Source organism: Gymnogyps californianus, chromosome 2 (assembly GCF_018139145.2).
Source record: "Gymnogyps californianus isolate 813 chromosome 2, ASM1813914v2, whole genome shotgun sequence".
In the NCBI taxonomy this organism is placed as follows: Eukaryota; Metazoa; Chordata; class Aves; order Accipitriformes; family Cathartidae; genus Gymnogyps; species Gymnogyps californianus.
In genome coordinates, this window is record NC_059472.1 from 115,040,617 (window position 1) to 115,067,787 (window position 27,171).

Genomic DNA, 27,171 nt, shown 5'->3' on the forward strand with positions numbered 1-27,171 from the left:
TACTATCCAAAATGCCCCTAAAAAACCTCCCTAAAAAGAAAATAGATTTGTTATAAATGTTACCTAGGACTAAGCAGTTATATTACGGATACAAATAAGCCTCATTTGCAATATTATATCTAACAAGAGTCTACACTCACAAGATGATTTTATTCTAATTGAGTAGGCAGTATTTCCAACCATCATACTGCTGCACAGCACTTTCCAAGCTGAGTTTTCAATCAGACAGACAAGTACTATCATGAAAACACACAAACAACAAAACACAGCAGGAAGTAGAGGATACCTGGACCGTTCGCCTTGTGTTCACATCTTAGGGCCCTCTGACTTCCAACTCCACCAGCTGGAGCAACATGAACCTACATTATCTGCCACCAGATTCTGTTCCTTCTCAAAGCTCTGCCTTTACTGTGCCATAGACTACTTTGCCCAAAACACATGCAGGAGACTTGCATAGACTTGCCTCTAAAAAGCAGGCCTCAAGCATTAACAGAGTCCACCAAATCATGCAGAGGGATGAAGCTATGTGAATTCGCTTTCAAAAAATCTTATCAAAACAGTCAAGCCATTTATTCAGAGCTTTGCTGGAGAGACACTTCGGAAAACTTATTAAGCAAAATTAAAGTTTATTTTGCCATGCATTTGTCTTATCATTTTAATAATCTGTTATACCCAGCAAAATGCCTCAAGATTCAGCTCACTGTAACTGGTTGGAATGGAATGTTTTCTTAACATATTTGAGGAAGACGTAGAAGCATTGGTTCCCATCGTTATAGCTCGCTTAGCACTATTCTTTAACCTTGACCAAACAACTTCCTTCAGACTTCTCTAACTGGGCTAAAGAATAACAGCCAAGAAATCTAAAATTCTTCACGTGTTTATATCGCTAAGTAATAGATTCTTCCCTCTTTCCATACTACTATTATTTTATTACACCTTCCTCCAAATTGACACAACAACAAAAAATTAGAGCTATGAAATACACTTGAAGTTAGTGACTCCATAACATTTTCACAAGGATGAGTTTGGGCAAGTAGTAAATAAGGACAAAATGATACATAACAGAGTTCATTTCTAAGTCAACAACTCAGGAAACAGAAGCAAAGTTCTTGTTGGCAGATCTCCCTTAAAGCACTGATTCAATGTGCTACAGCAGCCAGTAAACACTGGGCGTCATCAGAAGTGGTACTGTGAACTAGACAGAGGACATCATTTTGCCATGACACAAGAACTTCATGCAACCATATGCAGGGCACTGTGTGCAGTTCTGATCTTCACATCTTAAGGACGACACAGTAGCATCAGGGAAAGGCAGAGAAAGGCAAATGAAATGCTCAATGGGCTCGAGCAGCTGCCTCACAAGGCAAGGTCTCCTCAGTTTGGAGGGACCAAGGCCACAGGAGGGAATGTAGTGGACAAGCTGAATGCAGAACCGTTGTTATCAAAGCCTGCAGTATGAGAACTAGGGGGTACCTGACGAAAGCAGTAAGGGATCAGTTTAAAGCAGATGAAGAATATACCTCTTCATTCAGAAGGCAGTGAATTACTTGAGCTTGTTGTCACAACAGGTTGTGAAAGCAGGCAGTATCAGCAGGTTCAAGAAGAGATGAAAGAATTTCATGGCCTTTATATGGGATATTAAACGGACTAAGTGTACATGCAGCCTCCAACACCTGTAGTACAACGAACATGAATGCTGGAGGAAGTATGAGAGGAGTGAAGGCCATTATCAGATCACAACCCTGAATGGCATTTGCTGGTTACAGCTGGAGATAGACTGTGAGGTTAGATATAACATTTCGCTGACTTGGTAGGAAATTTCTTAAGTTCATTTTTAGTCACCAAAAACTTTAATAAGATGAGAGCTAAGAGATATAGGTAATTATCAACACTGTGCTACTTGGCATGACAGGACTGTACTGTTTTAGAAGAAATACTGAGGCAATTAATCTTGTGATAAAATTCCTTTTTCTGGGAAGCTGCTGGAAACAGTGAGAATGCCTTCCAGTTTTTCACATTCGACTTTGATGATAGCATTTTCCTTAACAAATTAAGCGTTGGTAGTTTGGCTGAAGTTTCTAAAAAGAGGAAGTTTTCTGCATACTGTTTATCTACCCCTATTCAAGGATTACAGAAGCTAGTTCAAGGATTACAGAAGCTAGTAAATAAACCAGGTTACACCAGTGGTGCAGTTTCAGGATATACCTAATCCAGCGCAACTCTACAGCCCAGAAGAGGCACAATTCTGCACATATCTTTCTAGCGTGTGGGCTCCCAACACTTTCCTTACATCAGATCTACCAACATGCAGCAGCACAGTCAACCACCTAACCTTAAAATGTTACCTCTTCCTCTCCCCTTCATTCACAAAAAGGAGGGGGAAAAAAAAAATAAAAATGAAATTTCAGAGTTTTCTTTTGTCAGATCCATGACTTGAACCAACTCACCTTCCAGTAGTAGTCACTAGAATGCTAGTGAAGCAAAGGGAATGAAGCAACAGAGGGGAAAAAGAAAGCTTGACTATCTGTTTCTCCAGCAACCCACAGTGATACCAACTTGAATGCCACTGAAACCACATCCTAAGAAAAAGTCTATACTTTGCATGACTTACTCATCTTCAGGTGGAGTGATTTACGAGGACAACATTAGCAAGTATCAGTTGCTCTGCAGAGCAACACTGTGGGCAGACATCCTTCTGACACATTAAAAGAAGTTACACACAAGTTATTTTTAACCTCGATCAGTTCCCCAATTCAAGCAACCACACAGATACACAGACAGTTGTACCAGGAACACAGAAGGGATGCACAGATAACAAGCAGCCCCATCGTCCTCTGATAAGTTGGAACATAAGAGCTGCACCCTGCAAAATAATCAGGAAGTGACAGACTTAGCTGGGCTCATACTATTGTTGGTGAGATCATGTGGGGAAATCAGAACAGGGAACTGGTATGGAAACAAAGAAACAAAACAAAACAAATAAGGATTGTCAAATTGAAGTCAGTTCTTTGATGCAGTTCACCCAACACATTCACCCAAAGCACCACTGAGGGGTCAGTGTAGGAGCAGTAGCTCCTTAAGCAGATGCTGCTACTAAGAGAAATAGCTGAAGACCCAAACCAAGACTGTGGTTCACAGTCACTTTTGCCAAATCAAAGCACAGCTTGCTGCCATAGAGTCTTGCTTTTCAGTCTCTTGCTCATTCCTACTACTGTTTTTATGTGGCATAAACAGTTGTATAACTAGTTGATGAGTCAACAAGGGAACTAAACCAGCTGAAAATGTTATCATTTGGGGTTTTGCTCAGTTTGTAAGGTAGAAGACACGAATAAGCACTATAGTATAAGCAGGAAAGCAGGCCATCTTATTTTGCAAGCACCACATTTGGAACCACACTGAGACTTGTTTAAGGGGAAGCCTGCAGGTGCTTGTGCTTCTCTAACATATACATCCTACTCCTACTCCCGTGCCTGCACCCTTCCTCTCAGACACAGAGGGACTGTAGGTTAAACATCCCTTCTCCACTTCTGACTACAGTCAGAATTTGCCAACAAGTTCATTCCACATCAGCCTAAGCCAGTTCCACAAGCAACTGAGGGATGTAACAGCTCACAGCTGTTAAAAAGAGCAAAGTTTCATTCTTCTTCTTACCCTTCCTTTAACTTCTTCCTTCTCTGCAGCCCATTCCTGGACATGATTCAAGGGTCCTGTCTCACCCTTACATCAGATCAGGCAGACTTTTTATTAAGCAAATTTAATGAATTAAAGTGGCACAAAATGATCCCCCCCTTGCCACCACCTCCAAAAACTGTCAAAAAAAAATGCTGTAGCCAGCAGAAATGAAGTGGCAGGATCTCTTGGGGAAGGGGAGAAGAAATCAGAACCGCCCCCTTCAGCAGTGAGCTGTGATGTCTGTTCACTGCACCTTGTAAAACTACCCATCTAAACAGGTTGTTCTTTAAGTATGAAGATGATTCAAAGAGCATTTTCCTGTCAGCCAGATCTTACACAGAACTGTTTGCTATCAGCCTAACCCGAACAGTCGCACCGTGCCTGTGGTACGGCGTACCTATCTTCAAGTGCTGTAACAGAAAGACAAACCTTTTCAGAGCCTTTCCTCTCTAGTGATTCCTTGTGAGGCAAAATTACAAACTAAATTCAAGAAAATAAGTATCTATACAGCTTTTTAAAAAAAACACTTGATCCATCTCATCAGCCTTGATGTGGAACTAAAGAACTAAATAGAAGATATTGTCATATCAAATATTTAAAAAGGAGGCAAGCAGAAGAATTAAGGTGTTGATGCTGGGGCCAGAAAGCATAACAGGTTGACAGGACAGAATTATTTTCTTTGGAAAATTTAGCATATACCTAAAGTCCTACAAAATGAGTCCTAAAAACCAGGACTAATTCGCTAAGAGAAGGATGACCACTGTTCTTGAAATTAGCCTGAACAAAGTAGGACTGAAAGTGATTTAGTGTACGGATACTCAAGTTTTACTTCTGTTCACCGGAGAAAGATACTAGTGTCCACTAGTTTTTACTGGAGTCCATAGGGCAGTGTTACCAGCATCCATCAAGCAGGCGGGAGGATCGCCGCTCTGACTCTGTGTGCTGCCCTTATTGTTAGGAATTTCTGCAGGGCTGTGCAGATGCCCCAAAACAGTAAGAAATTTGTGAATATGAGGGAAATACCACATTTCCTATCAGTGGCAGAGAAAAGGGAAAGTTGGGCATAGTTTGGTCCAGGTCAAATCTGGATTGGAATCTGCCATTTATGTAGCATTACTAAGAAAAGTATTATCAAGAGTAATGCAAAATGGCAAATGAGAGGAACAGATCACTTAATAAATTTCTCCAGTTCCCACCCTTCATGCTACTTCTCATTCTCAGCTGCTTACGAAGTACCAGGTCCTTCAGTGAATCAGACACCTTCATTATTGAGAATGTTTACTTCCAACTCACCGAAGTTCAATTAATCAGTGAAAACAGACAAATACTAAAAACGTGAAAGAAAAAAAACCTCCAAAAAATCCCAACCCTACAAGTGGCTCATTTCTTGTCCTGTCTTTTGCATACACTCCCACACAGGGAGTCTGTAATGGCATGGTGGAATTTCACATGACTATACAATTACAGGTTGTATTCAGCAAAAAATAGGTCACAAGCAAAAGCACCTTTGAGAAAGAACAAGCACCAGGGACTCTACGCAGGTTCCCAGCTTGGGGAAGGCAGGGGGTAGAAGGATGTCCCATCTGCAAACACAGCAAAGAGCTGAGTAATGACAACGAAAGTAAGGTGGAGGCAGCTCCCTTTGCAAAACAGCACTAAAAGTTTCTCGAAATTAATGGAGAGAACTCAGTGTCTGGTCTCCTCCACTTCATGCAATAAGCACATAAGAATGAAAGGGAAATGTGGGAGTCAGGAAAGAAGGAAAAAACCACAGGGAGTCTTCAGAGGCATCAGATGTAAAGAACTGAACACAACGAAATTGTGACTGAATAAAAATGGGCTGCAGTCAATGCACAGATGAATGAAATGTCCTTACATTTAAAAGATAACATAAAAAAATGGCACCAGTATAATCACTGTGTGCCGAACACAGCTCGGAGCTGGCTCACAAAGCCCCTCAGCAAGAGTGAGTTAGCCTTTTATTCCTGATAGTTGCTCAGGTGCAGAGTTAAGAGCCATCACATTCTGCCTCCAGCAGTGAAGCCAGCTTGAACACTGTTCTTCCCCAGCCTCACGCTCCTGCAAAGCCACCTTGTTGATAAACATTGTGGTTTATCACATCTTCAGATGTGACCAAAAAAAAAATAATTTTTGAGGCTGTGCTGTAATCTGAACAGCTGCAATTATCCAGCTCCTTCCCAAACTTTTTGTTTTTAGAGACCGAGTTTGAGCTAACAATGATCCCTCCCAGACCCAGAGCCCATGGTCGGCAGTGCAGGTGCACAAATGGATCTAGAGGAGCCAGACGTTGTCTGCAAGGCCAAGGGTGAGCAGTGATAAGGGACCAGGCATACCCACCAATGTGCTGCATGAGCCACTCAGATGTCTGTCCCTGGATTCCTAGTACTGCCAGCAGAGGAACACAGTGGACAGGTATCTAAGCCATGGTTTTCTGCCCAGGAACACACATAGCACACAAAATTATACAGCCATTTTCTACTCTCCATATAGCATTTTCTGTTCTAAACCAGAGCTCATCCAGGCTATAGTGTTCTTGAGTTATTACGCCTGATGTACACAAGCATCTATTCAGGTACAACCTGGACAGATTGAAGCAAAGGTGACTTTTTTATTCTCTATTATATAGTATCTAGCACAATGAGATCCTGATTCAGAAGTCAGGCTTTTAGATGTTTGACCTACCAAAGAAATGCACCTCTGTGATAAGTAAGGCCTTTAGAAAAAGACACATCTATTAATGCAATTAAAAAAAAAAAAAAATCAAATACACTGTGATCAAAACACCAGCTAGGCTTGAGCTTAGGCACTATGCCTGCTTGGTTTTCTTGTTCACATAACCTCTTATTTTATTTCTCCCATTTTAAAAAAAAATGACTAAAATACACAATTAATAATTTCCACTGCACTTTCAGGGGCACAGATACAGCCAAACCAGAACCCCAGAGGCAGCAGTCCAAACCGCATCTGCTGTGATAAGCCCTATCTCTAGTAAGAACCCTGTGTGACTCAAGATTTCTTAAAAGAACACCCTTATACTGTCTGAAGGAGTTATTGCTACTCCTGTAGAGGCATTTTTCCAAATAACACAGTCAGGGGAAAAAAAAAAAAAGACACAGAACTGCTTGGGCGTTGTTTTTATTTATGTGCTGTATAATCAGGAAATATAGGTCAGCTACAAAAGATAAAGAGTTCTGCATATGACAACCGAAACACAGATGTACTGTTTGCCACCCAAAACCAAAAATGTAATTGTAAGCCATGTATTGGCAGTCCCACATTTGTAACATTTTCACTTCAAAGTTTCTTGTTACTCTGTACAAGAATTCATTAATTGCTTTTCTTTCTGGTAACTTTAAACATAGTGATATTTTAAAAAGGCATCTCTACCTGGAAGGCCATAAATCAGCAGTCACCGAGGCTCTGCAGAAACATGACCTATACATAATGTTTTCTGCATATGTACAGACGTACAATTCATCTTCGAAAGCAGTGAAAAATATTTACTTATTAGAAGCTGTCACTGCCGCAAAAAAGCTCTGCTCATGTCCTAGTAAGAGACAGATTAAAGCAATGTGGGCTTTAACAATTAGTGTTGTAGTTTCATTGAAGTGCATGTGTTTGTCCTTATGCTTGGTGTTTTTCATGTTTTAATTGAGAAAGCAACAACATCCTACTGCACACAAATGAGGGAAAGTATGTAGAAGGGGTGATGGCCTATGTAAGCCTCTCTTTATAGCCACTATCCAATAAGCAGTGATAAACAGTGAACAATATCTAATAAAATTCACAGACATCTGAGTAATACTGGTGGCATTTAGAGCTCTTCTCTCTTATTTATGTGACTCAGAGTCAGACACTCTGCATATTTTCAGTAGGGAATAAACAAACTCAAAGTCCTCTCTGCAGTACAATCCAAAATGTTCTAGAAGACCATCATTTTCCACCCTTATTGCAAGCTAAAGGCAGCCAAAAGCCATCAGACTTCCTCTTACGAGGAACTGAAAACACTTCTCTTCTCCAAAGCTGCAGGATCCTACCAACCAAAGGTGGAGGTAAAGCCTGGAAGATTCCTCCAACCGTATCAGGACAAATTCCTTCAACAAGCCCAAGTATTCGCTCAATCCTGGCTTCTTGGAAATATTCACTGTACAATCAGAGTTTAAATGCCAACAGGCAAGTTCAATTGTGTCTGGCTTATTGGAAAAGGTTGTGTCACAATTCAGGGCAATTAGCAAAACAGTCTCGCTATTTAATTTGGGTGGAGGCAAAACATAGCAGCCAATAATTACTTCAACAGTTTTCCTTGTGGTGGCCTTTGAAGTGTCTGTCAATTGAAACTTGAAAAGAAAGGAGAAAAAAAAACACACAAGCAGACAAGAGGAGATCCCAAAACAAACTGTGACACATTGAGAAGGTTGTCTGGGGTGACAAACAGTTAAATGAAAAACTGAAACTGGTCTGTTAAAAAAAAAAAAAAAAAAAACAAACAAACAAACCCACCCAAACAAAAAAAAACCCCACCCAAAAAACCCCCAGCACTATCTTATGAGCAACTGCTCTAGTTGTCTTGCTAAATTTAGTCTTTCTAAATGCTTAACTGTGCCTAAGTTCCCTTTATGTCTTGGGTGGGGGTAACAATTGCAGCAAGAGAAAAGTTAGTTCATGTCTCAGCTGTATTTAGCAGATCCTAAACAACTGTAAAATGCAAAACAAAACCAGAAGACCCTTCCACTTAAGGGTAAGCCAAACTAAACTGGTAACAAGGTAAGCAAGAGGCATCTACATCTATGCAGCTAAACTCAGGTCTATTTAGCTCAAAATCCACTGAGGTTAGGTAATCTGCATGCGGACTTCAGCAGGTTTTGAATAGTGCTTTTTTCACATTGCTTAGAAATTGTACCTCTGCAGCACTGTGTACACTCTTCCAACAAATTAATTTTTTTTCATAATTTCAGTAATTTCACCAATTCTATCAGTAATGCTAGGAATGAATGTACTACTTGGTCTCATTCAGATGAGCAGACATTCCATTTTTATTACAACTACAGCCATTTCGTTACTCTGTGCTGAAATCATTGCATCACTTCATGAATCACCTATTGCCATGCTATCTGGGGACCAAAAAATAAGCCAACGTAACATACAGAACTGGAAAAGGACAAGACAGCAGGCGGGAAGGAGTAGCAAATATTACACAGTCACTGAAACTTATTTCTACCTGATCAGCCAAAGAGGGAAGTGACATGCACTGAAGGTCTCCTCAGACTTCAAAGAGCCCTTCTTGGTTTACATATTTCAATTTCCTGTACACCACTTGTCAGCAGAATACTAAATATGCACAAATACCAAAGCTGAAGGGCTCAGGGCTGAAGTCTCAAACTCAACAGATGTGAAGGCCTTGGCACATTCAAACTTTTATTTGCCTTTGCAAACAGAAGAAATCAGTGCAAAATCATTAAACCAGGTCTCCCAGTACCTACCCTCTCATTGGCAATGCGTTATGGGAAATACTCTATATTTTTATATATTTTAATTTAAAATAAATTGTGGCAAACATTTTGATAGGCTATGCAAGAATTGTGTTGAATGATTTACCTACCTTTTCTGTGATGTAGAAATTAGAACTATCAGCATGCTGCAGTGCAAATTGATCATGATTTGCAAGAGACCACCTTAGAAATATGAAAATAAATTAATCACAAAATGAAATCTTAAAAACCTCAAAAAGCACCCTTTATGTAATTTTACTGTAATCAAACAAGTGCCTGTCATTCCCATGTATTTCTCATACTTTTCTACAGCTTTCAATGATGAGTTCCAAAGTTTAAGATAAAAGCATGCTTACAAAGGGAAAACTTCAGTACAAATACATCCTATAAACGAGATTTTCCCTTTGCACATCTGAAACAAAGCCCTAAACTGGACTACAGTCGAGAAGGAAATTATGTAATACCTTCCTTCCAAGGCAAAGATAAAAAGAAGGGGGGGGGGAAGGGGGAGGCAGCGGAGAAAGAAGAGAAGCTACTTTGTCCCTACAGTGACACTTCAGTGCTCCAAAAATAAGTTGATAATGATCTGATATTCATTCCAGATCTAGAAAAACTAGCAAGCTTAACTTTTGCTTGCAGTAAGCAAGATCACTAAATCACTAAAACAGACAAAAAAAAAAATTTACAGTACCAGGATTTTATGCTAGCTTATACAATACCCAAAGCATATAGTATTAAGTTGATATATTACATTACACATAAAATACCACCTTTTTAACTCAGCAGCAATTTGATGAATATAAACTAGTTTCTCCTGTGTGGTAGCACTTGCTTAAAACAGCATTTTTGTCCCCAAATATTAATATATTAAAACTAAAGCAAGATATTTCTCTTAGCCAATTATTAGTTCATATTGCAGGACTTGTGATTAACATTTCAGTTTCATGTGAGCAGTCACATAAACTGGACCAGCTTACAGTAGCCACTAGACTCGGTGCTCAAAAATCAAAGCCACAGTCAGTGCTTTAGTTCCTTAATCCATGAACTGCAGGGACCACAAGCATAAACTGAGTGGGTAAAATGCATCTCTGTGCAGAAAGGTAACAAACAGTCTAAATGAGAGTCACCCACACGATGGAGCTGCTTTGTTAGGAACCTCATCTTGCAAGTAATTGATCCAAAATACACTGTAAAATTCAAAATCTGAAGATAAAACAACTGCAAGATTTAAGAAACTAATGACTAGTCATACAGGATATCTAGATTTTCTTCAGAAAAAGTTAACTAAGTTGGTTTAATAACTCAAAAAATATAGTATCTAGTACGTACTATATGGCAGAACTTACCCATCACAGACTTCTTTTATTATTGAGGACAGTGGCTTTTTCTGGTTAAGGAAAAAAGAAAGAAAGAAAAAAAAAATATCACCGAATTGGAACAGCCCTGAACTCTTAAAATAGGATTCCAAAACCACTGACTGCAAAGCACAAAACAAGTTAGTAGTATTTCATTTTTTGTTTAATATCACGCTTGATAGGACCCCAAAATTTTCTGCTGTTTTAGTCTGATAATCTATAAAGACAGCAATTTTACACATACACATGATGACAGTATCAGTCCTTTTTGTCAACATTAGCCCATACGGCATCAACTCAGCTTCTCAACTGAGAAATCAAAGGGTCTTTTGTGTACACTGCATCTCATTACCCAACAGAAACAGAAGATTTAGATATCAACATGAGCATTTTCCAGGAACGACATCTGAAGCAAGAAGACATTCAATATTTTTAAACCTTCTTTTGTCCCTTTCAGATATGGTCATATGATGACAGTAATCCTCTCTCAAGTACACATACGCAGGTTCCCCTCTGATAAAACACCAGCTGGAAGGTGTTAATATCGCAGATGTATCAGTTCCGCTTTATTCTCTACATCTGTGAGCACAAGCATTTGGACTGACTGAAAACAGCTCTGTTGCTTCGGGTCCCAAAATAGAAGGAGCAGTCCAGTTTGGTGATGTTGCAACGCTCTGAACATTGTTATAAACACAGGGTGCACACGCAAGTGTTTTTACAAGATTGCTGGCTAAAACAAAATGCATTTTTGTATCCCAAAACATAGATGAAGTTGCATAGCAAAAAGAAACAGACCAAATTTCACCAGTTGGGTGACTACTGAGCCTTTTTTCTCCAATACTGGGTGACCACACAATGTCATACAGTTCTGTTGCTTCATGAAAATTCCCCAAATCACCTAAACAGCATAGGACCCCCTCTCTACTTACTTCCAATAATCACAGTTCACTGAATTCTTAAAAAGCAAACAAAACGAAGAAAATACACAAAACCTACCATACAACCACCCATAAACCAACATTGTTGTCAAAACAAGCTGTTTCCCTTTAATGTTTATAGAAAACTGATTAGGCTAAAAATTAACTCAGTAGCAGGGTGTGTTACACGGAGGGAGAATTATTTTTCCCTTGGATTTGTCTTCTGAACTGCATCGCTGTATAGACAAAAAGCCAGAGATGGGACTCCCTGGTCAGGTCAGGATCAGGGAAGGATTTGTTATTTCAACAGTCAAGTCAATTAAGCCAGTTTATAAACAGGCAAAAATGTAACACAAGACCATTTTAATCAAACATGAACAAAAGCATCTGCTGAAAGGATCCTGTCCTCCCTTGCCATACTGTCTCAGTCCTTGGTTTCCATCCTTCCTCTTTCACTACCCATTACTATTTTCACATGACCACCCAGGTGAGCCACACTAGGGAACTTGATCAAACTAAAAATTGGCCCAGCAAAAAGGAAAGAAATAGTTTTCATCTGGATCGCCTCATCTGACTCACTATGTGCCTAAATGACTAGCAAATACTGGCACATGGGAGAAAAGGCAAGAAGTGTGAAACTGCTCCCTGCTGCAGCAGCCAACATGTCCTTTCTCCACAGCAGCTTCTCTCTGTTGTGCTGGCTCAGCTTTTTGCGTAACCATAGCCGGGCTGTGAAGCAGATCAGGTAGATCATGCAAGGAGAGGAGGGAGGGGAAAAAAAAAAAAAAAAAAAAAAAAAAAGAAGAGTGTTTTCTTCCCCACAATTTTTCAGCCTGATCAGTTCCTGAGTCTGGATTACTGCGTCACTTACATGCGGCTGCTTTCACCTGCTGTCCTCCTCCCCAAGTGGTTTGTAGCTTCTGCAATCCTGTGAAAGCAATCCCTGTTTCTAACTGCTCTCTTCCCTCTATCCCTCCCAAAAAAATAAACCCCCATTTTTCAGGAGGGATAGAGGGAACAGGGAGGAGCACAGGTTTATCTGGAGCAGGATAACGCCAGTTTGCCATCCAGCACACGTGTGCCAGCCTGCAGGTCAGCTGCTGCCAAGCGGCACATACAGCTCTGCACGCTGCCTACCCTTCTCTCCTCAGGATGCTACTGTGGGTCCTACTCCGGTATTCACCTATTTCAATAAAATTTGTATCGGAGATTTTAATTCCTTTTACTAAGTAAATTGGTATCAGCTAACAGATTTAATACAACAGAGGACAAAAAGAGTAACTGCCTCTCCTCCCCATTATTTCTTTTAGGAACTATAGTTTCCCATAGGAAACTATGACAAAAAGACACTTTAACAACCCAAACTGGCAATAATATAAACACTGGGAAGGTTGGATACAATTACTTTCCAAGTCATTATTTTGGTACTTCTAAGTCCTCTGCACCATCACTTTTTAATGTCCTTTCTCAATCCTACTAATCTCCCTCCCCCTTTTCCAATTCTATACCACCTCTGCATTATTATATGACTTTATTTGAAATGAAAAACTTAGACAAAATAAACAAAAAAAACCCCAAAACCCAACCAATAAATCAACTAGAACCTGTAAGGGACAGTTAAAAAAGAAAAACAACATAGATCTTCAGTAACAAAAATTATTAATACAGCCAGCTTTTCACAGTACTGCTGTGTCCTCCTGTGGCACGATTGCTACAGCATTAAAGTGACTAAGTACAACGCACTTATCAGCAACAGGATGAAAAAAGTGGAACGCTTCTGGGATACAGAGTTTGCAATTACTAATGTGATAACACTCTACAAATTAATAAATGTAAAATAAATACCACTGCAATCCTAATAAGCTGCTGCTCCTAATCATCCCTTGGGCTGCACTCCCCCTACATAGAAGTCTCCAGACAAAATTCTTTCCCCTTCCCTACCAAGCAGATAAATTGCCACCAGCACCCTGTTCACAGCGGTAAGCGGGATGTCGCTGAAAGCAAGCGAGGGCTGCCACGACTCCTTCTGTGCAATCGCTCTGGTGGGGTCTGGTAAGCACGGGCTGCGGGAAGGCTCTGGCAGGCAGCACGCCGAGCGGGCAGCGGCAGCACTCCTGCCGCCCTGCCTGCGCACGGCCAGGCCTCCACACCAACAAAACCCTTATTTGCTCTGGGAGTGACAGGCGGGCGAGCAACCAGCTCCCATGGCCCCTTCCCAGCCAGCTCGCAGCCGCGTCCAAAATCCCTTCGCAGTCCTGCTACTGAAGGCTGTAAGAGACCTATCTATGCTTAGGTAACAGTGACAGGACACGACTGTTTACTGTATGCATAGGAATGCAGCAGTAGTAGAAGACAAACAGAAGTGAGCTATTTTATTTTTTTCTTTTTGTACTATGAAAGATGAGGTAAAAGCCTATTTCCATTCTCTGCAGAGTAAATCCACTTGGCAGGCCATTCAAAGACACTTTTTTTTTTTGCCTAGCTGTAAATATTTGCCTGATGTCAAAGAGAATGGACTTGATGTTTTTGTTATTTTAATCTTCATAAAATTACATTTATGGAAATTAACATAATATCTTTGCTGCATTTACAGTTCTGAAAAGTCAAATTCACCTTATTAGTCAGTGTACTTCAAAGAATTCCTTACAATCAGACAGTGCAAAAATATTTCAAAGTTTTTCCTTCATTGAAAGAAGTATTTTGTGCTACTGTATTTTAGTTTTGGGGTTTTGCCTCTATGTCCTCCCCTACACTAGTAAAAATGAAGTGTGCTTTTACACATGCTGAGATGCTCATTTAAAGCTCTAAGAAGATCAAGCTGTAGCTTTAATGCATGAAAAAACACAGATCAAAGTAAAGCTTGTGCTCCCTATAGGAGATAACCCCTTCAGCTAACATATCACAGCCATCTGCGCTGAACACATCAGTTAGTATAAAAGTATTTTCCTAGGGTAGGTATTAAATGGATATCTGAAATCCACTGGGAAACGACAATGGGGCATTATGGCCTTGAGACTTACTGATCTGCACACATGGGGAGAATCCTGCCATTGACACCAAGCATAGGCAGCACTAGAGCTGACATGAATTTACACACCCAGTAAAGCTTTATCTGCATTGACTGGTTAGTACAGGTGTCTGAGATGCTGGCTAAGTGTAGCCCTAATGACATCCACCATGCAGTAATACCTAGTCACCACTTCTGTGCTCACCTGCATATGTCTCAGGTCATGTCTCCAGGTTTTGTGTGCTACGATGCACACAAATCCCTACCTTAGTCTTCTTGAATACCTGCCCTTGCTACTTGTGCAATATTTTGTAGCACTCCTAAAGTAACTTGCAGAACACAGACTGAGATTTCCCACTCCTATTTCCTCACCAGTTTCATCCTTTCATGCCTACACCTTGGGTTCCCCATAGAGGTAAACCAGTCACCAGGAAGCACTTAGCACAGGCATGCAAGAGTGTAGGCTGGGTGAGTCCAGGCTACTGTTTGTTCCAGGGAAACTGTGGGATGAGCAAAAGAAAGCTAAGAACACTCAATACACCAGTGCTGACCAAGCCCTAGGTCCAGTTCAAGCCACCAGTACACTAACCTGGGTTTAAAGCACTTCCAAATCAAATACCAAGTGGGTGTGTGCATGTGCAGGTGTGAACTGTAAAGAGGACAGAAGCCTAAATCTGGGTAGAAAGCTGTGTTATATGTGCAGTTCAGATATACTTTGATTGTACAGGGGATTGTAGATAGGTTTCTTTTAGGCCAAGGTTGAATACCTTTCCTTTTCAAATGACTAGCAGAGATTCATTGCTTTTTCCTTTTCAGGGTTGGTTGGTTGGGGGTTTTTTTGGCCAATGATTGGGATATCACTTTCCCTGGCTGACACCTTTTAATCACAGAAGTAACAAGAAAACCCTTAACCCTTGCTGTCATTAAGCCTATCACAGAAAAACAGCAGATGCAGCACATCTGTTAGTAGAAAACACTCAGCATTAAAAAAAAAAGTTCCATTGCTGATCCGTGCATCTGTCAAAAAACAGAATCTCAAGCCAGTAAATACACCACTCTGTCTATAATTAATGTTACCATTCTACTAAGAAATCTTTTAGTGCAAAAGTCATTTTTATGGCTATTAAAAAACAAAAAACCACCTCTTTTCACAATCAGTGAAGGCTTCATCTGTTACTGTCATACACCAGGGGCTACAGAAATAGAAGCAGGACTGTCTGGTGGCAAACACCAGATGCCAGGACACCTGGGTCCTTGACTCACTACTTCGCCACTGGTTTCTTATGATGTAAGAGGCAAGGTCTTCTCCTGAAAGGGGAAGGTACTGGAGAGCTTTGGGCTTCAGCCTCCTCAACCTGCTCCGAACCACTTTGGGAATCAACTCTCTCCATTGACTACAACAGAGTATTAGTGAGACCAGACTTCTTAATTAGGCATCAGGCATCTGTAAAAGATGGAGAAGAGGATTTTCGTAACTCAGGGGAGCACCAGAGGGAGTGAATACTTGAAGAACGGGCACACCCCAACACTGCAGTAACAGAGACCATAAAACCCAGCCAAGGCCAGGTCAACACCACACAGTTCTGTTGGTGCAGCAACACAACCCAAGGCAGAAAACATTCGCACCCCAGAGCCAACAGGCAAAACCTTCAACAAGTGCAGCCTGCTGATGGGAGAGAGCTTTTACTGGCTCCGTTCACAGCCCTTAAGGTGGCAGTTTTAACGTGTCAGTAGAAACACTTTGGTATAAATATAGCAGTAGGGGTTCTGCAGAGCACACAAGACTTGGGGAAACCAGGGTGTTCATGCCCTCCTCCCCTTCACTCTCAGCTGCAGCTTCCTCAGTTACTCCCTTCCTTCCCCCAAAGACATCCTCACTCCTAAATCTGCATTTCACCAGATCTAAGCATTGCCCCACAGATCATATCTTTAGGATGTCCAAGTGACTGTACAAGGAAGCAGTGAAACATAACATTATTCAAAAAAAACCCAACAGAATTTTACAGAAACTTCTTACTCCACATCTAGTGTCCTAACAAGCCATAGCATTCCCTGTTTTCTCAAGTACTTCGCAAATAGGGACACCAAAAACTCCCAGTCAAGAATACTGAAGAGTTATAAAACACCTAGGGACCTACAGCTGTGGATTACAGCATGTTTGCGTGCAACATACACCACATTTAAAATACAGTTAAAATACAGTTTAAAATACAAAGCAGGGCTTTAAGATGTGGTTCTTCACACAACCACTTTATTAGGTGAGCATACCTTTGAAAACTGAATGAAGAAACCCCAAACCCACAGCTCATGACTGACACACTGCTGGCCTACCAGGGTAGAAAAGGCTCTACGTGAAGGCACAAAAAATTCATACCGTGGGATTTTTAGTATGACTCTCTTTTGCACCACAATCTTGGAGTTCTATAAGGAGAATATAATTGAATCATAAAGTGCGCCTGGATACTCCAGCTGGCCAGAATGTGAATGAAGTACCTCGTAATTAATTCATTGGTGCGTAACTCCAGGAATCTCATCATTACACATTTCCTTTAAATATAGCAGAATTAACTTTTAAAAAACGAGATTCTTGCTGTTTCTTAAAAAATTTTGCAGATGCAACAATCTTACAGTCATGTTCAGTCTTCATCTTGAAAATGCCATCAGTTGCAGGTAGCAAAATTGAAGCTCCAGTGGGGAGGTTCTGGCTGGTACTATGGGGCTAACAAAATCAGAGTCAGAAAAAAAAAAAAACCAAACCCCGAAACCAAGGAAAGAATTAATAAAGTATTTAATCTCTTTCCTGAAATATTATTTCCTGAACATTCTTTATGTTGGAGATCAGGAACGCTGGGACACTATTTCTGCAGGACCTCAAGCATCTCCTGGCTCTATTTCCACTTCTATAAAAAAATATTTAACTGTCTACTACATTTAACTAATGTTTCCTAACACAGGAGAAAGCACCAAGTAGAAAGCATAAATAGCATCCCTTAGACTGTAACTCACTAAATATTTCTATTTCTTTTTTCCCCCATTTCTTTTACATTTTATAACCCTTCTCCACAGCTATTGCCTCTTCAATCTGTTAAGCTTAGCTGCTGTCTCTGTATTCAACAGTGTAAAACAAAGTTTTTATGTATTTTTCAGTGATGAGGTCCCAGCCACGCACCACGGGACATCAGTTCGCAGCCTTGAAAGACTCCAACCAACCAGTGGGAATGTGGCTTTGGACAAGCCAGACTAATAAAACGTAACATGTGATGATAACACTCCCCTTTTATCCAGGATGGCTGGCTGCCACCACAGCAAAGAACCGGAGCTCTAATGATGATTACTCCAACCCCACAGTCCTGTAAGAAAAGCAATCATATTTTTCAACATCTATTGTAATTCACAATGGTTGCTTCATTATGTTAACAAAGCACTGTCTATGTATATACATGTGTTAGTGCACTGAATTATATCCAATGCATTAAAACATCTGCATTATTGTTTCCAAGGTTATTCTTGTTGCTGAACAGCTTCTTTTTTTTCCCCTCAAAAAAAAAAAATTTTTTTTTGAGACCTTTCAGTAGTCCAACAAAGAAAATGGCACATTAAGTTAGTGGATATGATTTTCTTACCAGTTCTATTAATAATCCCTGATGGTAAAAAAACTGAAAGGATTATAAAAATGTTAAGTATTTTCACTATGTTTATATGCTGGTTAGTATCTGCTTTATGAACAGTTTCATCTTTGGTTTTGTGAAGCTGAAATACTGACAGGTACAACAAGGAGCAATAAAACTAATTAAATTATTGTTAGCATGTGTTTAACACCTAAAAGTTGATTTGAAGCAAGCCCTGCCTTTAGCAAAATGGCTCAAGCTAGCCGAGTGTTTTTCAATCTTTTTGAAAAGGCAGCCACCTTTTGGCTCATCTATCTTTGGGTAAGCTTCCCATCAGCAGCAACCAAAGTCCTCCTTCAGAATGGCTGAGATACAGCTGCAGTGGCCAGCCTCAAGCACTAACTCCCTTCTCCAACCTGACAGAAAGGAGCTGCTGCTAGCAAATCCAGGCAGGGAATGCTTTTGTAAGTCACTGTAAGATTTCCCACCCCACCACTCCCCCCAAGCTGCTTCCTAGTCCTCTGTCTTCAAGAAACGGAGATTTTGTCAGCTGTTAAAGGCACTGACATTTCCCTCAACTACTTCAAACTCATGATGTGCAATAACATTGGAAATCTTCACAATGTTCATACCAAACAGCATCAGTAGCTCCAGCTACTACAATACTATTACACTTTTTGGATATGCATTCATATAATTTTGCAGGTTTGTGGGAAGGAGATAAGAGTCTCTCTCTTCCTTCATCCCCTCAGCACTAAACCCCTTGATTTTGAGGGAGTCAGTCTGGAGCCTGAACTAAGCGCAGGGAACGACACTTCACAGTACAGCCTCTGGTACAGAGAGACATCAATATCCCTTTCTTCACCACTTGAACAATGCTGGTGCTCACTAATACTGCATACATTTAGACTTCTGATGCTAGGATTGTATCAGTATACTGCTATTACTAGTGACAGCACTTGCAGAAACTACAGCTATTCTTAGTCCACACACATGGCAGAAGCGATGTGCCACTTTCTTTTCTCTAATTAAGCATTTCACAATCCCTTTTGAACTGCATTTCTCCCACAGTTTGAGAAACACTGCACTAAATCAATTAACAATCCCCAGGGGTCCAGATTTAGGTCTGAAACCCAAAACGATTTGAAAGTTCCCTTTAAAAAAAAATCTTACTGGTTTCCTTTTAATATGCAGTGAAGTACAATGACTTCTCTGAAGAAAAAAAAACAATTAAAATTACATTTATAGCATACACTGGCAGAAGAGAAGAGACAACTTGAAAGACACTCTTAAAAGATAAACTTGCTGACTAAATCTAAACCTTAGAGAAAGCATTAATGTAAAGCATCCCATGATTCCTCCCATGTGCTGCACTGCACTCTATTAACATGAAATTGTCATTTGACAGTGCTCCTGTAAATTTTGCCCACTGTACCAGATTTGTGCTTTGAAAACACCGCTTTTTTTTTTTTTTCCTTTTTTTTGGCTAATGTAAAGATTCACATCTGCTAATTTAATCTATATTTAATGATCTCATAGATAAAAGTAAACCTGGAGGAAGAGACTGTATGGCCAAGTTTAATTACAAACTGTTCCTTTCTGTAGGAACGGTGTTTACCTCCAATGGTGAGGAAGTTCATCCCCAAGTTTAGAGAAACCTGGTTTTAGTACAACTTCTGTTAACACACAAGAGTGGATTTGAATGGGATAAGCTAAAATAGTTATTGTCCCCAAATAGCCATCTTGTGCCTCTCCTGGAAGCTGCTTCTCCTGCAGCAGGAACAGTGAAGCTGTAAATCCACAGAACAAAGTATCCAGGTAACCTAAAGCCAGCACTGGCTTACCTAAAATAATGTGTGCTGTAAAAAAAAAACCCAACAGTTGAGAATGAGTTATACATAATGGGCACAAATTAAAGCATGCAAATTTCCATCTGAACACAAGAAATAACATCCTCTTATGAAATGGCTATTTCTGGGACAAATGAAGACAGGAACCAGCCAGCATTCTGGTTTACCTGTAGAGAGCCCGTGAGGCCCTACTCTTAACATCTTCCAGAATACTCAGCCAGAAAATTGGGAGAAGATAACAGGCAGTCAGCGTCTATCATTCATTTCTTCCCCAGACTGCCCCCCTAAAAAGTCCACAAAAAGATCCTAATGCAAATTCAGACACCAACCCATTTCCATTCCTCCACTTACATGACAGGAAGACTTTAAAGTGGAAGATCATCCCTGTAACCAGCTCTTAAAGTCATAATCAAATCTTTTCATTAGAAATTAATTTTGACCACAGTACTGTGGTGGGTTGACCCTGGCTAGATGTCAGGTGCCTATCAAAGCCACTCTATCACTTCCCTCCTCAGCTGGACAGGGGAGAGAAAATAAAACGAAAGGCTCATGGGTCGAGATAAGGACAGGGAGAGATCACTCACTGATTACCATCATGGGCAAAACAGATTCGATTTGGGGAAATTAGTTGATTTGATCGGTAATGAGTTAGAAGAAGGGTAATGAGAAATAAAACCAAGTCTTAAAAACACCTTCCCCCCACCCCTCCCTTCTTCCCAGGCTTAACTTTACTCATGAATTTTCTACCTCCTCCCCCCAGCAGCGCAGGGGGACGGGGAATGGGAGTTTGGGTCAGTTCATCACACGTTGTTTTTGCCGCTCCTTCCTCCTCAGGGGGAGGAGGACTCACACTCTTCCCCTGCTCCAGCATGGGGTCCCTCCCATGGGAGACAGTCCTCCACAAACTTCTCCAACGTGAGTCCTTCCCATGGGCTACAGTTCTTCACAAACTGCTCCAGCATGGGTCCCATGCACGGGGTGCAGTCCTTCAGCAGCAAAGTGCTCCAGCGTGGGTCCCCCGCGGGGTCACAAGTCCTGCCAGCAAACCTGCTCCAGCGTGGGCTCCTCTCTCCATGGGTCCACAGGTCCTACCAGGAGCCTGCTCTAGCGCAGGCTTCCCACGGGGTCACAGCCTCCTTCGGGCATCCGCCTGCTCCAGCGGGGGGTCCTCCACGGGCTGCAGGTGGATATCTGCTCCACCGTGGACCTCCATGGGCTGCAGGAGGACAGCCTGCCTCACCATGGTCTTCACCACGGGCTGCAGGGGAATCTCTGCTCCGGCACCTGGAGCACCTCCTCCCCCTCCTTCTTCACTGACCTTGGTGTCTGCAGAGTTGTTTCTCTCACATCTTCTCACTCCGCTCTCTCTGGCTGCAACTGCTGCTGCACAGTAACTTTTTCCCCTTTTAAAATATGTTATCACAGAGGCGCTACCACTGTTGCTGATGGGCTCGGCCTTGGCCGGCGGCGGGTCCGTCTTGGAGCCGGCTGGCATTGGCTCTACTGGACATAGGGGAAGCTTCTAGCAGCTTCTCACAGAAGCCACCCCTGTAGCCCCCCTGGTACCAAAACCTTGCCACACAAACCCAATACACTACTAATATTGCCAGTAGGGATTTATGCAGGGGGGAAGAGTCTAGATGTTCTTTTTCAAAGTTATAATTGAGGAAAGTGATGGAAATGGGGGGAAACCCAAATGAAAAAAAACAAGTATTCTGGAAGAGAGTAACTGAATTCAGTCAAGTCCATCTCTCAAGGAGAAAGCAGAAAAGTGCATTAGCTTGCACATGCTTTAAAATCAGCTTTAACGCATACAGGCAACAGCCAGTTGCTAGTTTTACTGCAACTTAATTAGTTCCCACCTGGCAAGAGAGAGGGCAGTAAATAATATGCAGTTTTGCCCTCCTTGTTTAAAGCAACTTTCCAGGAAAAAAGCAGTTGTAAAAACCTGACGTCAAATAGTACATTTCAATGAATGAGAAGAAAGGTTAGGCACAGAGGCTGGTTCTGAAAAGCACTTAATTATATACTAATTGTGCAGGCAAAGAGTCTCTCTAACTCAGTGAGGCTAATTTTGTATGATTAAAGTTAAAACAGTCATTGATGAACCCAGGTTGACAAACCTACAGAAACGTAGTGGGAAGCATCAACTGGAAAAAGCTCTGTGCCTCATGAAGTCCAGCTTGTCAGAAGTCATGCGCCTGAAGGGGAGGTTTTTAATGTAAAGTTTAATAACATTTGGTGGAAAAAATACTCATGAGCTCTTTTCAGGCCCAACACCTTCAGTACACCACTGTCAATCACTGTGGTTTCACAATGACGTTTCCTTATTTTGAAAAAATTTTATTCTCTTCATTGCTAAGCAAAATATGCATATACACAGCAGGTGAATTGGGATACTGTGCAACTGAATATAAATAAATGCTACCAAGCATATTCAACAAGCAACCTAAAAAAAAAATTAAAAAAATCCAGATTTTCCTCTGATCTCTTCTATGGTATTTGTACTTCAATATTTGGAATAGCCTCAGTACCCTGAAAGATAAAGACCTTGCATCATGCTACAGTGAGGGTTTTTTGTTGTTCTCTTTAAAGTAATAATACAGTGCTGTTCTTTTAAATACTGTTTTTCTTGCTGGTAAGGGATCAGAGAGGAAGGAAACTGGTAAGGCAAAGTTTTTAGGATTTTCTGAATATATATCAAATGGTGCTCAAATGAGCAGATCCCACCTGGGAGACAGGCACTGGCTGCAATGTCTGGTCAATGGGCAAGTCATTTCTCTTTTCTGCCTTCCTTTTCCCTGCTCCCCTTTATCATCTCCGACAGCTAGCCATCTGAGGTATGAATTATCTCCTCCACTACAGCCCTTCAACTAAATAGATGTTTTAAAGGAAACAGATTGGGGAAAAGTTAGCATTAAGTGAACCAAAGGCAGAGCTGTGTGTTTAGAAGCATGTATCCCCTGTACATTTTCAGGGCTCATTCCCACATTGCTCCCATCCCTGAAAAAGGCAAATGTGAGGGTTTGTGTGTATGGGTATTAGGAAGGGATGTTTCTTTCCCATCTTCACTTCTTGTCACCACACTTGTATCTTCCATGTCAGAAAGGTGAGGGATGAGACCCTCAAATTTCATTCCCCCATTTCCCCCTGCATCAGGAGCAGGCTGCTGTTAGCCTTCTCCCTTTCAACCTTATTTTCCCTCTTCCTCCTCCTCCTCTCCCTCAAGTGGCATGAGGAAACTTGCAGACAACTTGGCAGGCTGGGTTGGAAGAGTTCTACCTGACATAAGTCAGCATTGATCTTTCTTATCCCCTCTAAATCTTATATAATAAAGGTAAAAACAAGGTTCCAGGACAGTAAGCTAATATTTCAGATAAGGTATGAGTTTTTTTGGAGTTACTTTAAGCCGTTTTGTAAATTAAAAACAATCATTTTGGTATTATTTTACTGCTGCTTGGAAGGAGATTGCATAATATTTGTTCATTTTTGTCCCCGCTGTACTTGGTAGCAATAAGCTGTTGTTCATCATGACTAACATGCATCTTTCCCTGAACACCGTGTGCACAGTGCCTACCATTTGTTATATAAGAAGAAAAAAGTAAAACATTCTTCACTCCAGCAGGCAAGAGATTTGTATCTGTAGATACATGCTTACTAAAGGATTTCAGCAAATGAAAATGGAGAAGCTTGGCAGGTCTGGAAATCAAACTACAAAGTGCTAACCACTTGGGAACTCCCCTTTCCTCTAAAGGCGCTTCCAGAGTGCCTAAAAATCATTCTGCTGTTATTCCAGCCATCCTCTAGTACCATGTTTCTCCAAAGTTCACACAGGAATTTCCCAGGCATATGCCACAAAAGGGTTAACTAGAAGTGAAATTGATTGCACTGCATGAAGAAATTAGGATCCCATTTCAGTAAAACATTTTCAGCATGAATTCAAATTTTCTCCTCTCCAATAGAACTTCATAAAGGTACTTGGTCCCCAGATACACTAGGGTCTAAAGCACATTATGAAATGCTTTCCTTCGCTCTGAATACTATTTACAGAAATAATAATTATTCTAAACAGGTAACATGCTGTATGATTTCAAAATGTTATGGGTAAGCTGTTAAATATTAAAGAGGTTGTTTTTAATATTAATACATGTGCCACAAAAACAATCTCAGAGAAGTCCAGAATATAAAACATGGCACTTGTTAAACTTGATTTGCTTTGTTTCGCCTCCATCCTCCGAGATTTCCTACAAAGAGTCTTTAATTCGTAATTTTGAATTTGTTAGCTTCTGTACACTGCCTCCAATCAGTCTATGGGGCCATTGCATTAGAAATAACCAGCTAAACAGGACAACCCCTGAGCTTCCTGTATGGAACAGCAAAGATCCTCGTGCTCACAGTGCACCACTACTTAAGTTCCAAAATCTGCACTTGCTGCAGCCGTTCAGTATGATCCTACTCCAAATGCAAAGCACTGACGAAAAATTTGAACTTTCCACCCAGAGGTAACGTTACCACAATTTTACAGTTGAACACACTAAGGCACAAAAGTGTTAAGTGGGTCGTACAAGCAGTAAATGCCTTATTTAAGCAGCTGTTTAAAAAGAAAAAGCAAATAAAAAAACAGCTGAACACATCAAAAACATTAAGCAGCAAGAGAGGAAGAGGGTTACACCCCTTATAAAAAACACCTTCTACCACACATGCACTCACAGAAACATATGTGTGCATCTAAGTACACATAAATGCAGATACACACTCGCACAGAGAAGAACTTATTTATGCACAGGACCAGCCAAGCACACATACACAGGCACTTACTTGATCTATTTCCATTAACTTTGGGAAGGCACCTGGCCACTCGATCGCCACCTTCACTATATCAGCAGGAGGGGGCATTGCGACGCTGCTGTTCTTCGGAGCCAGTACAACTGGACACTAAATACTGCAGAGAGTCTCTCTCATTCACACCTGCAGGGAGAAGGGAAAAAAAAAAAAAAAATAATACAGCAGTTCAGACAGAACTCCAGCGCTGCCACTTCGCCTCCTACATTTTGCCTGGCTGGGCAAGTGGATGAAAACGTATGTGTGTATGTATGTGCAAGAGCAGAAGAATGGCACATATTACAGAAGCAAACACAGGACACAACGCCACAACATGCTGCACAGCTCAACAGTCTGTTAGAAAGATGGCTGAAGCACTGAAATGTACGGTGAATAATAGGCATGCATTAGATTTAAATAGAGAAACTATTTTTAAATATTATTAAATATGCTGGTGGGGAAAAGCGACAAACTAGAGGAAGCTCCTGTTACAGTGTCACTTCTAGAGTCCCAGGGAACGTGACCGAATCTGTTAAAGCTGGCGCTCAAGGAGAAGAGATTGCCCAGGAAGTTATGGCCAGGAAACACTGTTTCTTTTAACTATAGCAATGATCTTCTGGGTGTTCACAAATAGATCACTGCACTATAGCAACCAGGATGTCAGGAAGAAGGCAGAACACACAGCAGTTTCCACATATACATACACACACACATCCTCACCTAACAGATCCAGAGATACCCATCTATAAATACCTCTTTATGGTAAATGTCAGACATGTGAATACACAAGGATATAGTACACATTAACAGTAATACGATCAGCTACATAAAATGTCATAGTTCTGCAAGAATACGAGTATCAGTAGGATCTCATGTCAAATAGCGCAGGCTGTGAATTTTGGGGAAGGAAAGGGGAAGAACCAAATCCTCAGGTTTTGCAGAATGTACGTTCTGTCTCTTTTGGCTCACTGAAGTTTGTAACCTCACAGTAACAACAAACATTTTTCAAGCGTGTATAGTGCCTTTCTGAGCTTGCAAACAAACCTTCTGCACCCCTCTCCCAGCTCAGTGGTAGCAGGACTGCCACTGAAGTAGCAAAGCTCTGCAATTCTCAGACACGGCAACCCATGCACCCTCCTGCAGGCTGTGAGGTTCCTGCTTGTTTTGCCAAGTCCTCCGTACCGACTGTGGCATTTCCCGCGTGCTCTGCCAACGCCCGGCAAAACTCCATCACATATGACAAAATGAGAGAAGCTGTAGAAATCCCCAGTGGTGCAGTCCCACTTCTTCTTAGCAGAAAAGAGAAGGAAGTGGTGAAAGCATGCACACATGCTTGCACATACATCCTTTGAAAGAGCTAAGGCAAGAGATGAGCTGACAGAATATACCAGACATCCAAAAGCCACAAACAGGTACAGGAAAAAAAAGGCTCTGACCACCGTCAGTTGCTGCTTCAACTAACCCAGTCTAACAACCCTTCTCCAATTGCAGCAGAAGCAGGAACTCAGATCAGCCTGAAAAAAATCACAATATCATCCCTTTATCAAGAAATTTTGTACCTTTGTCTCATACTACTTATAAGTGGGAGTTCGTCCAGCCTTCATATATATGGCTCTACGTTTCCTTTTTTCTTGTGTGGCCTCTGGTCTACTCTGAAAAGGCTCAGTCCTCTGTGTTTGCAAGCCCTGCTACATTCTACACGGGGTTCTCAACACATACAATAAAAGCAATTTATGAACTTTAACACTCCACCAATTTACTTCCAACAATGGCAGTTCTGATGCCAACAGGATCGCACATCACCACAAAGCAAAGCGCAAGGCAGTAAATAAGACAATGGACAGTCTATAAATAAGACTGGATTGCAGGAAGTGCCTTGAAAGACTAAACAACGTGATTAGGAAACATAGTGATATTGTCTACATTTGGTAGATGTTACAGGGACCAGGAATAAGCACAACTAAAACACACAACTGGCTTGCCGGTCATTAAGAATAGTCAGACATTCACTTTTGGCTGTCTTTTCCCCCGTAGAGCCTGAGCAGATGCAAAGTCCCCACCACTTCTCCCCTGACACCTCATGCTCCCGCCATTTGCATCTCCCACGAGTGCTCCCCTTGCTGCGCAGCACACTGACTCAACTAACCAGCAAAAAAGTATTTTCGGTCATCTAGTTTTTACCACGTTCAAGTCAGCTTCCCAGAGGTGGCACAACGTGGCGGGGGAGAGGAGAAGCGAGACTTGCTGGCAGCAATGAGCTGTTAATCCACCTCGACAGTCAAATGAAACCGAGACCTTGGCGCCTTTTTGCTCCCACGCTCATGGTGACGGTGTTTCCCACCTCATGGTGACGGTGTTTCCCACCTCCTCAGCAGAACAGTCCTCGGTAGTCTCGGCCGGGTGACATTTTGGTATTAAACCACCTGCAGCG

The 27,171-nt window shown here is 41.3% G+C and overlaps 1 protein-coding gene across 3 annotated transcripts in view; it reads right to left on the reverse strand.

Annotated features, from left to right (window-relative positions):
- The window catches only part of ELMO1 (engulfment and cell motility 1), a 315,014-nt gene that overhangs the window by 241,248 nt on the left and 46,595 nt on the right, over window positions 1-27,171 (reverse strand). For 2 of the 3 annotated variants that reach the window (XM_050891283.1, XM_050891282.1), the window contains exon 1: window positions 24,738-24,741. Coding sequence is in view for 1 of the 3 variants with exons in the window: in XM_050891281.1 (XP_050747238.1) it covers window positions 9,293-9,365; window positions 10,529-10,569; window positions 24,738-24,815 (192 nt within the window). In the remaining 2 variants the exon portion in view is untranslated. Of the gene's footprint in view, window positions 1-9,292; window positions 9,366-10,528; window positions 10,570-24,737; window positions 24,888-27,171 lie in introns of those variants that run through there. The other variant, XM_050891281.1, reaches the window with a different exon arrangement.